We start from the raw sequence: 15,949 nt of genomic DNA, 5'->3' as shown, positions 1-15,949 counted from the left end.
CACTGTATGTTAACTAATTAGAATTTAAATAAAAACTTTTTTAAAAGAATATTAAAGAGACATGAACCCAAAAATAAAGTGCCAAAAATATTTTCTGTATTTGTATACTAACTTAAGAGTTGTTGGCTTCTTCATCCTAGGCATGCTGCTTGCTGGGTTTCTTCTCAGAAATATCCCTGTCATCAGTGATAACATACAGATCAAGCACAAGTGGTCTTCTGCTTTGAGAAGCATAGCCCTGTCTGTCATATTGGTCCGTGCTGGCCTTGGACTTGATTCAAAGGTATGAAGTGTAAATTTCTAATTGTTGACCAGGAATTGTGTTCTTCCAATACTGCAGTTCTTGGGAATCACTTAGCTTTAGTCACTATGTGTGGCAGTCTCAAGAAGAGAATGGAGTTTATTTCATGCAGGGCTGACTGTTCCCAGAAGATGTCCCATATTTTTTTCTTGGAGTGTTGTGGAATTATTGTCTGGTCATCCTTGATGATCTAGGTCATCCTTGTAAATAATGGTCATGAGAGAAAATACTACATTTTTGGTGTGCAAAGCCATATACTAGTATTTAGGGCTAACTATACCAGCTCAAGAAGCTGTGTGGTACATAAGATGAGTCTCAAGCATGCTTATTTTAATGTGATTTCTAATGCATGTTTTTGAATGAGGAAATGAATGTTCTTACAGATGAAGATTTTCACTCCAGCCTCTTTATTAAAAAAGTTAGTTCAGAGTGTTCAATCAGCTAGTTTGGGTATTACTGAGCACAGACTCTAGAACATCCTGCTTGAGTTCAAACCTAGCTGCGTAACTCAACAATTTCATGATCTTGCGCAACTGACTTTAACTGGTGCATTTTTAGATGAAGATGTCTAAAAATAATGGGGATAATAATATTACCTATATCATAAGGTTGCTATGAGGACTGAAAACACTTAGAACACTGAAATGTTTGTTAAATAAAACTCATTATCTGGAAAATTCATGATAACCCAGACATGGTCTGAGTACTGAAGAAAAACTATTAATGTCATAATCTCTTCCTGTCTTTATAGGATTATTTTAGCATCTCTATTTGTATATTTCAGGCCCTGAAGAAGTTGAAGGGTGTTTGTGTAAGATTATCCATGGGTCCTTGCCTGGTGGAGGCGTGCACGTCTGCTCTTCTTGCCCACTTCCTAATGGGTTTACCATGGCAATGGGGATTTATACTGGGGTAATGGTTTTTCTTTGTCATATGAAAATAATGCAGGGATGTTGAGGGCTTTCTCTGATTCCATACAAGAGAATCCATAACAAACTTTCTTAAGGATGTCAGAAATTACAACATAGATATTCTAGCATCATCTAAATATTATAACTTCAAAATATACTGTATATAGAATATCTCCAAAATATACTGTATATAGAATATACTGTATATAGAATAGCACCTGGGTGGCTCAGTCATTAAGCATCTGCCTTCAGCTCAGGTCATGATCCCAGGGTCCTGGGATAGAGCCAGGGAGTCTGCTTCTCCCTCTGCCCCTCCCCCTTCCTGTGTTCCCGCTCTCGCTATGTCTGTCTCTGCCAAATAAATAAATAGAATCTTTAAAAAACAAACAAACAAACAAAAAAACCCTAAACATTTAAAAAAGAAAAAAGAGTATCTCTAACTTTCACAACGATTATGATTTAAACTACTGAAAAAGTAGTGGTCTTTTACCTATACCTGATGCCATGCTGGTAAGAGAAAATGCCACATTTCAACCTCAAAGTCTGTGCAAAAGATAATAAATACGTCAACAGTAATCAACCCCTAATGCTGTTTTTCTCCTTTTGACACCAGACAATTATGATTAGGTGGTTCTGCTGTCTCTTCCTTCCACTGACAGTTCTTCAAGTGGTCAACGGCCATGAGAAGTAAATAAATGTGAAAGTACTTAGTAAGAATTTAGTACTAATAAGTAGGCAAGAAGCAAGAAATTCTTACTTTTTATGGTGGAGACTGTGGAGCTGTACTGTCTGGATTCCAATCCCAGCCCTGTGACTTTCCAGTATGTGACCTTTCGCAAGGTCATGAATCCCTCCACATCTCAATCTCCTAATTTGCAGAATGAAGAAAAGATTATTGGATTAAATTAGTTAATATATGTAAAGGACTTAAAATAGTGTTTGGAACCCAGTAACCACTGTATAACATTTTCTGCTGTTAACGGCTCCTACTGGGGTTACTATAGCCAGCACTGCCATTATGGCCTTTTCTAATCCATTGTCTATATGACGTACAAAGTCCCGACAGAAGGTCTAACATCAGTCAGTTCCAATTTAAAAAGTCCACAACTGTGTTTTTCAGCCGTCATACCATGAATGTGTGTGTTTATTTTTAAAGGCAGATTCTTGAAACTTAACCCCATGAGGGCTTCTTTACCACCCATAATTATGTATTTTCCAGCAACCTAAGTAGTTCCAGTACAACTTGTTTGTGGCCACACACCCTTGGAAAAAGGGCTCTATAGAATTTGTGTGTGTGTGAGTGAGTGTGCATGTGTGTGTGTGTTTCTGGCTTAGTGCTTTGCTGCCATTTGTAGTTGTTTAAAGTGTAACCTCTAAAACAGTAGAGTTTACTAGAATTTCCACAATAGTAATAACAACGAGTAAAGTGCTATCAACTGTTTAAAGTGCTGCCTACTTAGTTTTGTTTTAGGTGCTGTATCTCCAGCTGTCGTGGTACCCTCAATGCTCCTTTTGCAGGAAGGAGGCTATGGGGTTGAAAAAGGCATCCCGACCTTACTCATGGCTGCTGGCAGCTTCGATGACATTCTGGCTATCACTGGCTTCAACACATGCTTGGGCATGGCCTTTTCCACAGGTAAACTGGTCAGTTTGCAATGAGCTGTTCTCTTGTGCTGTAAAGACATAAATTATGATGTGACAAGCTAGGCATATTTACTTGATAGTTGAATAAGGCAGACTGAAATAGAGAAAGCAACTCCAAGAGTTAGTTCTATACCCAAAGAGGGGCCAGGAGCTTTCTATTTTATTCCCTTCAACCTCTGGACATGGACTCTCCAAGTGGTCTGGTAAGTGCATTAGTGGGGGATCCAGAGTAGCCAGGTTTAAAGAAGTATTTGAATGGCTTTTGCAATGAGCCTTCTGGGAAAGTGAAATATTGCAGACTTCACACATAGATGAGTAGGTTTTTCAAAGAACACAAATGACCTGAAAGCCGTCCAAGCAGAAGGAGCAGCATTCTTCTAAAATAGGAATAGTTTCTGCTCTCTTCTCTTTAACAGTTTTTGGGCAATAACTGCAATGATTTTAATGGGTACCTTATTAGTACTTACTAAGTGTCTGATATGGATATATTTTGTGCTAAGTAGTAATAAGAGAAGGGCGCAAGGCACTGTTTGTCCCACACTATTATCAACACTTTTACTCTCCTTTAACACAGCACAAATTTCTTTTTAATCCATGTCCAAGATTGGGAGATAAGATCTGCAATTCAATATTATTGGCAAAATGTAATTGTGGCGTAAGTTTAGTTTCCAAGAATTATGGGAAAACACTTTCTTGGAAGGTCATATGTTCTCAGTTTCTCTACCCCCATAGTATCTTCCCAATTACAATTTATGCTGATTACCTAGAACCTCACCTCTTCCCTTTGTCCTAACGTTGCCTTTAGACATCCAATCACTAAATTAATCTTACCAAAATATAGTTCTCATAGTGTTACTTTTTGGTACAAGAACCAATGAGGATTTGCTATTAACTATTAGATCAAATCTATACTCTTGTTGTTGTTTTTTTTTTCATTCTGCTGTATGTGTCCAAACATGTTCTCACTGATCTCCTGGTATGCTTCTTTATTTATTTTATTATTTTATTACTTTATTGTTTTCTCTTTCCCAGCTTTATTGAGGTATATGTAACAAATTGTAAGACATTTAAAGCTTGTGGTGTGACGCTTTGGTATACATGTATACATTGTGAAATGATCCTCTTGTTGAATTAAACAACACTTCCATTACCTCACATATTTATCTTTTGTTGTTGTTGTTATTGTTGAGAACATTTAAGTTCTACTTTCTTAGCCAACTTTATTTATCCAATATAGTTAACAGTTACCATGTTAAACTTTAGATCCTCATTCATCTTATTGTGAAAGTTTGTACCCTTTTACTAGCCTCTCCCCTTTTCCCCTACCCCCTAACCCCTGGCAACCACTTTTCTACTCTCAGTGTCTGAGTTAAACTTTCTGTTTGTTTGCATCTTTGAAACAGTGTTCTCAACCTCAGCTGCACACTAGAATTACCTGGGGAGCTTTTAAAAATACTCATCTGTGGGCACCGCCTCAGACCAATTAAATCAGAGCCTTTGGGAATGGAAACCAGGCATCAGAGCAAGAGTTTGCATTAGAACCATAGGGGTGGGAAAGAAGAGAAATGGGGGAGGTGAGGGAAGGCTTACTGGGGTTTTCATAACCTGGGGAGTATGGGCTATGGATAGTTTAAGAATTTTCCTAGTCAACAATGCTATGTTTTCTCTGCCCTGCTCCACTAAATGTAGCACTTAGACATTTTGGGTGGGAACTACCTGAAACATTTTAAAATGTGGATCGCAAGCCCTGACAGGCTTACCAAATCAGAAATTTTAGAGGTGGGTCCAAGAAGTCTTTTTTTCTTTCTTAAGCAACTTGACATACCAGAGACTAAAACTAATTAGTTAATTTCTACACATTTATAGTAAATTATTTACTGCAATTGCCTGAGACATATCACAGCTAGATGCTTCTGACAGTCACACCATCACCTAACAAAGAGCTGTTCTAGCAAAATAAAATTACTACTGGGGTAATTACTTTTTTAAATAAGAGAGATGTTTGAAACTATCAGGAAGGAAAAACGGTTGCCTATCTACCCACCTTAGGTCCATTGGCTGGGGCCCTGTAAATCAGACTGACAAATACAAATTAACAAGAGAAAAGCAGTTTGTCAGCCTGTGCACCAAGCTTACAGAGGGGAGTATTCAGTGATGACTAACTCAAAAGGGTGGTTAGAATTTGGGAGCTTATCTCTATGGCATCTGAGCAAAGAACAATAATTTTGTAGAGAAGTACAAGGTAAAGCAAAAGAACTTAGCTGTTGAAGGTAGCAAATTATGGACAGGCAAATTGGGACACTGATGGTAGCTAGGGCTGCTTTTAGCAAAGTTTGTTACACAGATTCCTCTGATGCCATCTTTAGGCTGATAAGAGTCTGAAGTTGTCTCAGCGGTTAACTTCTGTCCTTCCTGGTAGAGGGGAGAAGGACACTTTAAAAAGATATGTCCTCCTTTTAGGTAAATAGGAGAAGATGGACATCTTTTCTTGATTCCGTTTCTTCTCAGTTGCCTTCTGCTCAAAATAATCCTTATGCGAAAGTGGCCTACCTTGGGATGGCATGTTCTATTACCCTAAACTACCGTAATGAGAAACCACATAACTAGTTAGTACGTTTTTTCTTAGAACAGTGTGGGAGAAAGGACCTTATGTGTTTGAGCAATGTATTATAATTTTCTGTACAATGTGCTAACAGGTTTTTTAAATTATTCTAAATTCTGTTTGCTATGGAAGAAAATAGAGGCTCTACTTACCTATATATTTCTTGTTTTATTGTTTTTTGGGGGTTTGTTAGTTTGATTTTTTTATGTCAAGTTTTTTTTTTTTAATCCCAGTTAATATAAAGTGTAATATTAACTTCAGGAGTAGAATTTAGGGATTCATCACTTACATACAATGCCCAGTGCTCATGAGAACACATGCCCTCCATAATACCCATGGCCCATTTAGCCCATCCCTAATCCACTTTCACTCCAGAAACCCTGTTGTTCTCTCTAGTTAAAGTCTGTTTCTTTGTTTGTCTCTCTCATTTTTATCCCTATGTTCTTCTGTTTCGTTTCTTATTCCACGCATGAGTAAAATCATATGGTATTTGTCTCTGACTATCTAGCTTAGCATAAAACTCTCAAGCTCCATCCATGTCATTGCAAATAGCAAGATTTCATTCTTTTTCATGGATGAGTAATATTCCATTATTTTACAACCACTTCTTTATCCATTCATCAGTCAGTGGACATTTGGGCTCCTTCTATAATTTAGTTATTAATGATAACACTGCTGTAAACATAGGGGTGCATGTATCCCTTCAAATCATTACTTTTGTATCCTTTGGGTAAACACTCAGGAGTGCAATTGTTAGATCATAGGGTAGTTCTATTTTTAACTTTTTGAGGAATGTCCATACTGTTCTCCAGAGTGGCTGCACTAGTTTGCATTCCCACCAACAATGTAAGAGGGTTCCCCTTTCCCTATATCCTTGCCAACACCTGTTGTTCCATGTATTGTTAATTTTAGCCATTCTGACAGATGTAAGGTGATATCTCATTATAGTTTTGATTTATAATTTCCTGATAATCAGTGACATTGAGCATCTTTTCATGTGTCTCTTAGCCATCTATTAGTCACTCACTTCTTTGGAGAAGTGTCTATTCATGTCTTCTGCCCATTTCTCAACTGGATTATAACTTTTTAAGTTCTTTATCAATTTTGGATACTAACTCTTTATCAGATATGTCATTTGCTAATATCGTCTCCCATTCTTGAAGGGTGACTTTTAGTTTAGTTGATTATTTCCTTCACTGTGCAGAAGGTTTTTATCTTGATGAAGTCCCAATAGTTCATTTTAGCTTTTGTTTCCCTTGCCTCAGAAGACATATTTGGTAAGAAGTTGCTATGGCCAGGGTCAAAGAGGTTGCTGCCTATGTTCTCTTCTAGGATTCTGATGGTTTCCTATCTCACATTTAGGTCTTTTATCCATTTTAAGTTTATTTTTGTGTATGGTCTAAAAAAGTGGTCAAGTTTTCCCAATGTCACTTGTTGAAGAGACTTTTTTCCACTGGGTATTCTTTCCTGCTTTGTAGAAGATTAGTTGACCATAGAGTTAGGGGTCCATTTCTGAGTTCTCTGTTCTGTTCCATTGATCTAAGTGTCTGTTTTTGTGCCAGGGCCATACTGTCTTGGTGATTATAGCTTTGTGATAGAGATTGAAGTCCAGAATTGTAATGCCTTGAGCTTTGCTTTTCTTTTTCAAGATTGCTTTGGCTATTCAGGGTCTTTAGTGGTTCCATACAAATTGTAGAATTGTTCTAGCTCTGTGAAAAATGGTGGTGTATTGTCATAGATATTGCATTAAATATGTAGATTGCTTTGGGTAGTATATGCATTTTAACAGTATTTGTTCTTCCAATCCATGAGCTTGGAATGTTTTTCCATTTCTTTGAGTTTTCTTTCATTTCTTTCATAAGTGTTCTATAATTTTCAGAGTACGGATCTTTTACCTCTTTGTTTCAGCTTATTCCTAAGCATCTTAATGGGTTTTGGTGCAATTGTAAATGGGATTTATTCCTTTTTTTTTTTTTTTTTTAGATTTTACTTATTTATTTGACAGATAGAGATCACAAGTAGGCAGAGAGACAGGCAGAGAGAGAGAGGAGGAAGCAGGCTCCCTGCTGAGCAGAGAGCCCGATGTGGGGCTCAATCCCAGGACCCTGGGATCATGTCCTGAGCTGAAGGCAGAGGCTTTAACCCACTGAGCCACCCAGGTGCCCCTGGGATTTATTCCTTGATTTCTCTTTCTGCTGCTTCATTATTGGTGTGTAGAAATGCAACAGATTTCTGTATGCTGATTTTGTATCCTGCAACTTTCTGAATTTGTGTATCATTTCTAACATTTTTTTGGTGGTCTTTTGGGTTTTCTACATAGAGTATCATGTTGTCTGCAAATAGTGAAAGTTTGAGTTCTTACTTACTGATTTGGATACCTTTTACTTCTTTTTGCTTTTTGATTGCTAAGGCAAGGACTATGCTAAATATGAGTGGTGAGAGTGGACACCCCTGTATTGTTCCTGACTGTAAAGGAAAAGCTCTCAGTTTTCCCCATTGAGAATGATATTTGTTGTGGATCTTTTGTATATGGCCTTTATGATATTGAGGTATATTCCCTCTATCTCTATTTTGTTGAGCATTTTTGTCAAGAATGGATGCTGTACTTTGTCAGATTTTTTTCTGCATCTATTGAGAGGATCATATGGTTTTTATCCTTTCTTTTCTTAACACGGTGTATCATGTTGATTGATTTGTAAATATTGAACCACCCTTACAATCCAGGAATAAATCCCACTTAATAGTGGTGAATTATTCTTTTACTGTACTATAGGGTTCCCTTTGCTAGTATCTTGTTGAGAATTTTTGCATCCATGTTCATCAGTGATACAGACCTATAAGTCTCTTTTTTAGTGTGGTCTTTGTCTGGTTTGGAGGTCAAGGTAATGTTGGTCTCATATCATGAGTCTGGAAGTATTCTTTCCATTTCTACTTTTTGGAACAATTTGAGAAGAATACATATTAAGTCCTCTCTAAATGTTTGATAGAATTCCCCCGGAAAGGCATCTGGCCCTGGATTCTTGTTTGTTGGGAGATTTTTGCAGTCAAATGCTCGACCACTGAGCTATACCCCTAGTTGGGAGATTTTTGATTCCTGATTCAATTTCTTTTCTGGTTATTGATTTGTTCAAGTTTTCTCTTTCTTCCTGTTTTGGTTTTGGTAGTTTATATGTCTCTAGGAATTTGTCCATTTCTTCCAGATTGCCCAATTTGTTGGCATATAATTTTTCATAATATTCTTTTATAATTACTTGTGTTTCTATGATGTTGGTTGTGATCTCCCTTCTCTCATTTGTGGTTTTATTGATTTGGGCCTTTTCTCCTTTTTTTTTTTTTCAGTAAGTATGGTTAGGAGTTTATCGGTTTTATTAATTTTTTCAAAAAACCAGCTCCTGGTTTCATTGATCTGTTCTACTGGGGTTTTTTGTTTGTTTCTATATCATTTATTTCTGCTTTAATCTATATTATTCCCCTTCTTCTGGCTTTAGGCTTCATTTGTTGTTCTTTTTCTAGCTCCTTTAGTTGTAAGGTTAGGTTGTATATTTGAGATTTTTCTTGCTTATCTAGGTAGGCCTGTATTGCTATCTACTTCCCTTTATGACTGCTTTTGCTGCATCCCAAAGGTTTTGGAGTGTCATGTTTTCATTATCATTTGTTTCCATGTATTTTTTTTATTTTTTCTTTAATTTTCCTGGTTGACTCATTCATTCCTTAGGAGGATGTTCTTTTTTTTCCCCTAAGATTTGATTTATTGATATACAGAGAAAGTGAGCAGGGGAAGGGGCAAAGGGAGAGAAAGAATCTCAAGCAAACTACACCCTGAGTGTGGAGCCCAGTACAGGACTCAGTTTCACAACACTGAGATCATGACCTGAGCTGAAATCAAGAGTCAAACCCTTAAATGACTGAGCCACCGAGGTGCCCCTAGTAGAGTGTTCTATAACCTCCATGTATTTGTCGTCTTTCCAAATTTTTTCTTGTGGTTGACTTCAAGTTTCATAGTGTTGTGGTCGGAAAATATGCACGATATTATCTTAGTCTTTTTGTACTTTTTGAGGCCTGATTTGTGACCTGGAGAATGTCCCATGTGCACTTGAAAAGATTGTGCATTCTGCTTTAGAATGAAATGTTCTGAATGTGTCTCTTAAGTCCATCTAATGCAGTGTGGCATTCAAAGCCATTGTTTCCTTGTTGATTTTCTGCTTCAATGATCTGTCCGTTGATGTAACTGGGGTTTTAAAGTCCCTTAGTATTATTGTATTATTATCAATGAGTCATATTATGATACTTAAAGAGGTTATGAAACAAAAAAAGACTCTTCTGGAAGCAATTTAAAAAATAATTTGTCTTCAGTCTTCTAGAAATAACTTTTGAGGGATGCCTGGGTGGTCAGACAGGTAAGCAACTGCCTTTGGCTCAGGTCTTGATCTCAGGTGCCTTGGATGGAGCCCTCCATTGGGTTCCCTGCTCAGCAGAGAGCCTGCTTCTCCCTCCCCTTCTTCCCCTATTCCCTGCTCATACTCTACTCTTTCTCTCTCTCTACCTCAAATAAATAAAGAAAATCTTTTAAAAGAAAAAAAATAACTTTTGTGAAAGAATAAATCCCCTACACTCACTATAGTAAGAAAAGATTCTTGGGGCTCCTGGCTGGCTCATTTGGAAGGGCATGTGACTCCTGATCTTGGGGTTGTGAGTTCAAGCCCCACATTGGGTGTAGAAATCACAAATAAATAAATAAATAAAACTAAAAAAGATTTTTTATTTTAATTGCCAGATTTTTAAGATACTATATTCTATACATATCAGAGCTACTAAAATCAATATATATTATTAGTAAAAAAAAAAAAATTAGGCTCTTAAATGGAAATTTGAAAAGTAGATATGTCTTCTCACCTAGACTTTGCCTATTGTATAGTAAAACAAATTAGCTCTGACTTATCAATTTTATCTTTCATATTTTCTTAGGCACTTTAAGTAAATTTTAATTGAAGTGGATAAACAAAAAAGTACAGAAATCATATCTTTTGCCTGTCTTGAAATTTATCTTCAATAATATGCACAGCTTTCATATAATATAGGTCCATTTTATTAAACATTTTAAGTCACATATATTTAAGAATGTGGAGAACAGGAAATATCTATATAATTTTCCTTCTATGTAATTAGATGCTTTATGTTGATGATTAAAGTCTAAGTATTTATGGATTTAGAGTTCTGTCTAAAGTTTTTCTTTTTATATGTTTTTAAGGTTCCACAGTTTTTAACGTTCTTAGAGGAATCTTAGAAGTGGTAATTGGTGTGGCAGCTGGATCTCTTCTTGGATTTTTTATTCAGTACTTTCCAAGCAGTGACCAGGTAAAATAAATAATCTATGGGAAAGTAGTCTTTAAAATGTCATTGGAAAACATTCTGAAATAGTCCCCTGAAAGCCAATGTGAAAAATATAATTTAGAAATGGCTCCCCATTCTAAAACTGCTTATTGCCAAATCAGTGCCATCCATGAGATTTATAAAGAGGGCTAGATACACATTTGACCCTTGAACAATGTAGGGATTAGGGGCACAGACCCCCTATATGGTAAAAAATCCATGTATAATTTTTTAGTCCCCCAAAATTTAACTACTAATAGCCCACTGTTGACAAGAAGCCTTTCTGATAACATAAACAGTTGATTAACACATATTTTGCATGTTGTATGTATTATACACTGTGTTCTTACAATAAAGTAAACTAGAGAAAAGAAAATGTTATTAAGAAAATCGTAAGGCTTCATTGGAGAAGTGTCTGTTCATATCTTCTGCCCATTTTTTCTCAAACTCAACACACACAAAACAGATAATCATGTCAAAAAATGGGCAGAAGATATGAACAGACACTTCTCCAATGAAGACATACGAATGGCTATCAGACACATGAAAAAATGTTCATCATCACTAACCATTAGGGAGATTCAAATTAAAACCACATTGAGATACCACCTTACACCAGTTAGAATGGCCAAAATTAGCAAGACAGGAAACAACATGTGTTGGAGAGGATGTGGAGAAAGGGGAACCCTCTTACATTGTTGGTGGGAATGCAAGTTGGTGCAACCACTTTGGAGAACAGTGTGGAGATTCCTCAAGAAATTAAAAATAGAGCTTCCCTTTGACCCTGCAATTGCACTACTGGGTATTTACCCCAAAGATACAGATGTAGTGAAAAGAAGGGCCATCTGTACCCCAATGTTCATAACAGCAATGGCCACGGTCACCAAACTGTGGAAAGAACCAAGATGCCTTCAAAGGATGAATGGATAAGGAAGATGTGGGCCATATACGCTGTGGAGTATTATGCCTCCATTAGAAAGGATGAATATCCAACTTTTGTAGCAACGTGGACGGGACTGGAAGAGATTATGCTGAGTGAAATAAGTCAAGCAGAGAGAGTCAATTATCATATGGTTTCACTTATTTGTGGAGCATAACAAACATGGAGGACATGGGGAGATGGAGAGGAGAAGGGAGTTGAGGGAAACTGGAAGGGGAGATGAACCATGAGAGACTATGGACTCTGAAAAACAACCTGAGGGTTTTGAAGGGGCGGAGGGTGGGAGGTTGGGGGAGCCAGGTGGTAGGTATTATGGTGGGCACGTATTGCATGGAGCACTGGGTGTGGTGCATAAACAATGAATTCTGTTACGCTGAAAAGAAATTAAAAAAAAAAGAAAGAAAAAAAAAAAAAGAAAGAAAATCATAAGGAAGAGGGGCGCTTGGGTGGCTCAGTGGGTTAAAGTCTCTGCCTTCGGCTCAGGTCATGATCCCAGGGTCCTGGGATTGAGCCCCGCATCCGGCTCTCTGCTCGGCAGAGAGCCTGTCTCCCCCTCTCTCTCTACCTGCCTCTCTGCCTACTTGTGATCTCTGTCAAATAAATAAATAAAATCTTTGGAAGAAAAAAAGAAAAGAAAATCGTAAGGAAGAGAAAATAACACTTACAGTACTGTATTGATAAAAAAAATCTGCATGTAAGTGGACCCATTGCAGCTTGAACCTGTGTTGTTAAGCATTAACTGTATAAGATTTTAATACAACCCTAAAATTTTTTCCTCTAATTTATATTCAGTAAACTTTAAATTTCACTGAAGAATAAATAACACCAATTTCCAAATATGTAAGCCGTTTTTATTGTTTTTATTTTTTATTTTACTATTATAATGTTCAAGTAATCAAAATATAAAATGACTTTTGGGCCCCCTTTTTTAGTATTAGCATACCCTAGCTTCTAATACCATCAAATATCTAAACCTTCACATCTCATTATAGCATCATCCAATATTTCTTACCAAGGAGATCAAAGTTCTTTGTTATACACAATGACTTCTTAATATTACAGAGTTTTTTTTGTTTTGTTTTCTTTTACCCTCCTAAGTCTCTTGGGATAAACGTATAAAAATCTTGTTTGTTTCCTATAAGAAATGGCATTATTTTGAGATTTTAGGGCATTTTGAATGGAATTAGAAATTTAACTAAAGTAGAACGTGAAGAACATTAATATTTCCATTATCAGAAGGTATGCTGATTTGAATTTTTGCTATGCTCCAAAAAATTCCAACTAAAATTGTAAAAGATTTTATGAATGCATCAAAGAAAATCATGGGATTTTCTAATTATACAACAAAATAAAGAGAAAAATAATGACTTACTTTTTGTTGCTTATTCTATATAAACTGAGAGGTAAGTACAGTAAAGTACCATTCCATTCAATATGGCAGCCACTAGCTAGCTACATGTGGCTATAGCAGATAGAGAACATTCCAATGGTGCATATATAGAAATTTCCATCATCACTGACTGTTTTTTTGGAAAGCATTGATCCATTGGAAGCATATAAATCTATGCAATCTACTGTAAACCATATAAGACCCATGAAGCAAGTACTATTAATATGATCTTTTTGCTGATGAGGAAATTGAGATTCAAGAAGAAGTTGAAAAAGTTCACATAGCTGGAAAGCATCAGAGCTGGGAATGAACTCTGGTAGTTCACTACCAGAGCCTGCATGCCTCCAAATCAAGTACTTCTAAAGACCCGCTTGCCTTCTAAAGTGGTCAAGAAGCTTTGACCATGACAACATTTTTCTAGATATGTTTCCTAAGGCAAGGGAAACAAAAGCAAAAATAAGCTATTGGAACAACATCAAAATAAAAGGCTTTTGCATAATGAAGGAAACCATCAACAAAACTAAAAGACAACCTACTGAATGAGAGAAGATATTTGCAAATGATATAGCCAATAGGGCTTAGTATCCAAAAAATATAAAGAACTTACACAATTCAAAAAAAAAAGAACTTTTACAGCTCAACACCAAAAAAACACAAATAATCCAATTAAAAATAGGCAGAGTACCTGAATAGATATTTTCCCAAAGAAGACATACAGATGGACAACAGACACATGAAAAGATGCTCATCATTACTTATCATCAGGGAAATGCTAATCAAAACCACAATGAAACATTACCTTACACCTGTCAGAATGGCTAAAATAAAAAAGACAAGAAATAACAAGTGTTGACAAGGCTACAGAGAAAAAGAAACCCTTGAGCACTGTTGGTGGGAATGTAAATTGGTACAGCCACCTTGGAAAACATTATGGAGATTCCTCAAAAAATTAAAAATAGGAATACCAGATGACCCAGTAATTCTACTACTGGATATTAACTCAAAGAAAACACTAATTTGAAAAGACTATGCACCCCTGTGTTTACCACAGCATTATTTACAATAGCCAAGATATGGGAGCAACATAAGTGTCCATTGACAGATGAATGGAAAAGGAAAGTGTGGTATGTATACAATGGAATGTTGAGCAGCCATAAAAAAGGTTGAGATCTTGCCATTTGCAACTACATGGATGGCTCTAGAGGATATTATGCTAAGTGAAATAAATCAGACTGAGAAATACAAATAGCCTATGATTTCACTCATATGTGGAATCTAAAGCAAAACAAATGAATAAACAAAAAGCAGAATCGGAACTATAAATACAAAGAACAAACTGATGGTTGCCAGAGGGATGGGGGAAGGGGAAATGGGAAAAAAGAGTGAAGGGGAGCAGAAGTTACCTGCCTTCAGAAATGGAATAAGTCATGGGAATAAGAGGCATGGCACAGGGAATATAGTCAGTGATACTGTAATAGCATTGTATGGTGACAGCTGAGAGCTATGCTTGTAAGCATAGCACACCATAGAGAGAAGTGAATTACTGTGTTGTACACCTGAAACTAATGTAACATTGTGTGTCAACTACACTCAAAAAAATTAAAAATAATTTTAAAATTTAAAAAAAGTGATGAGAAGTTTAAAAGGCTGATGAAAGAAAAGTAAAGGAAGAGAGGTGCACATTTCTTAGACCTTGAACAACAACAAAATAACTACTCTCAATCTATAGCCGCTTAAACCTTCTCGATTTTGAAGGGTTTAGAAAGAAAAACCAGGAGAGCATCACAATGAAGAGTCAAGAGTCTAAAAATAATAGAGATATCACAACTATAACCTTCACAAAAACCCTGTAACATAACTGCTTTCAGGGAGGAGGAAACAAAGCCTGAAGAAGCTAGGTAATGGGAGCCCTCCATACGCTAGGGGTGTAAAAGGGCTGGAATTCTAACTCTGGTCTGTCTGGCTCCAAAGCCCATGCACTTTTTTCTGCTGTTGCATTTAGCCCTCTGAAATTCCATTTTTGATAACTGCAGAGGAAGGTAACTAGCGTTCCTGAAAGAGGAACCGGCATCTGTACATGTGCCAACTCTATCTTCATTAAGGAAAAGACAGCAAATGTTATGGCGTGCATTTATGGGCATGGACAGACATTTTTATTTCCCACTAAGTCCTGAATATAGAAAAATCAATCATTAAAAAATCAACTATATGAAATAAATTGATCTAATCAACCTCTTTTCTCTCCTCAAGGACAAACTTGTGTGGAAGAGAGCATTCCTTGTTTTGGGGCTGTCCGTGCTAGCTGTGTTCAGCAGCGTGTATTTTGGTTTCCCTGGATCAGGAGGACTGTGCACATTGGTCATGTCCTTCCTTGCAGGCTTGAGATGGGCCAGCAAAAAGGTGAATTTTAAGTTCTTCTACTCATTTAAGTTATTTCTGATCAGATAAATTTTTTCTTTCCAGATACTTTCTTCATATCAAGTTAATAAATTATTTAATCATAAGAGCTATTTTCTATGCATGTGTAAATATATCCCAAGTGTAAACACATGTGTCCTCTTCCCCCTTATATACAAATCTATAATTTGTTATCTTTACTTAAAATACATCATGGCCATATTTCCATGCTGCCTTCCTTATTCTTTGTAAGGGCTACAGAGTATTATATTGTGTGCTGTATTATAATTAACCAGTCTCCTATTAACAGATATTTGGATTGTTTCTGGTTTTCTGCTCAGATAAAAACTATTTCAATAAAATATCCTACCATATTTTATATATCCTGCCATGT

The 15,949-nt window shown here is 36.5% G+C and overlaps 1 protein-coding gene across 2 annotated transcripts in view; it reads left to right on the top strand.

Annotated features, from left to right (window-relative positions):
* SLC9B2 (solute carrier family 9 member B2) overlaps window positions 1–15,949 on the top strand; it is a gene marked incomplete at its 3' end in the record, with an annotated part of 54,753 nt that overhangs the window by 21,540 nt on the left and 17,264 nt on the right. For both annotated transcript variants that reach the window (XM_080797087.1, XM_080797088.1), the window contains 5 exons: window positions 141–283; window positions 1,086–1,213; window positions 2,673–2,848; window positions 10,707–10,813; window positions 15,409–15,558. In XM_080797087.1, coding sequence (XP_080653213.1) covers window positions 141–283; window positions 1,086–1,213; window positions 2,673–2,848; window positions 10,707–10,813; window positions 15,409–15,558 — 704 coding nt within the window. The remainder of the gene's footprint in view (window positions 1–140; window positions 284–1,085; window positions 1,214–2,672; window positions 2,849–10,706; window positions 10,814–15,408; window positions 15,559–15,949) is intronic.

Source organism: Martes martes (genome assembly GCF_963455335.1).
Source record: "Martes martes genome assembly, chromosome: 2".
Classification (NCBI taxonomy): Eukaryota; Metazoa; Chordata; class Mammalia; order Carnivora; family Mustelidae; genus Martes; species Martes martes.
The sequence above is the reverse complement of the archived record's forward strand: the minus strand, read 5'-3'. Positions and strand labels throughout refer to the sequence as shown.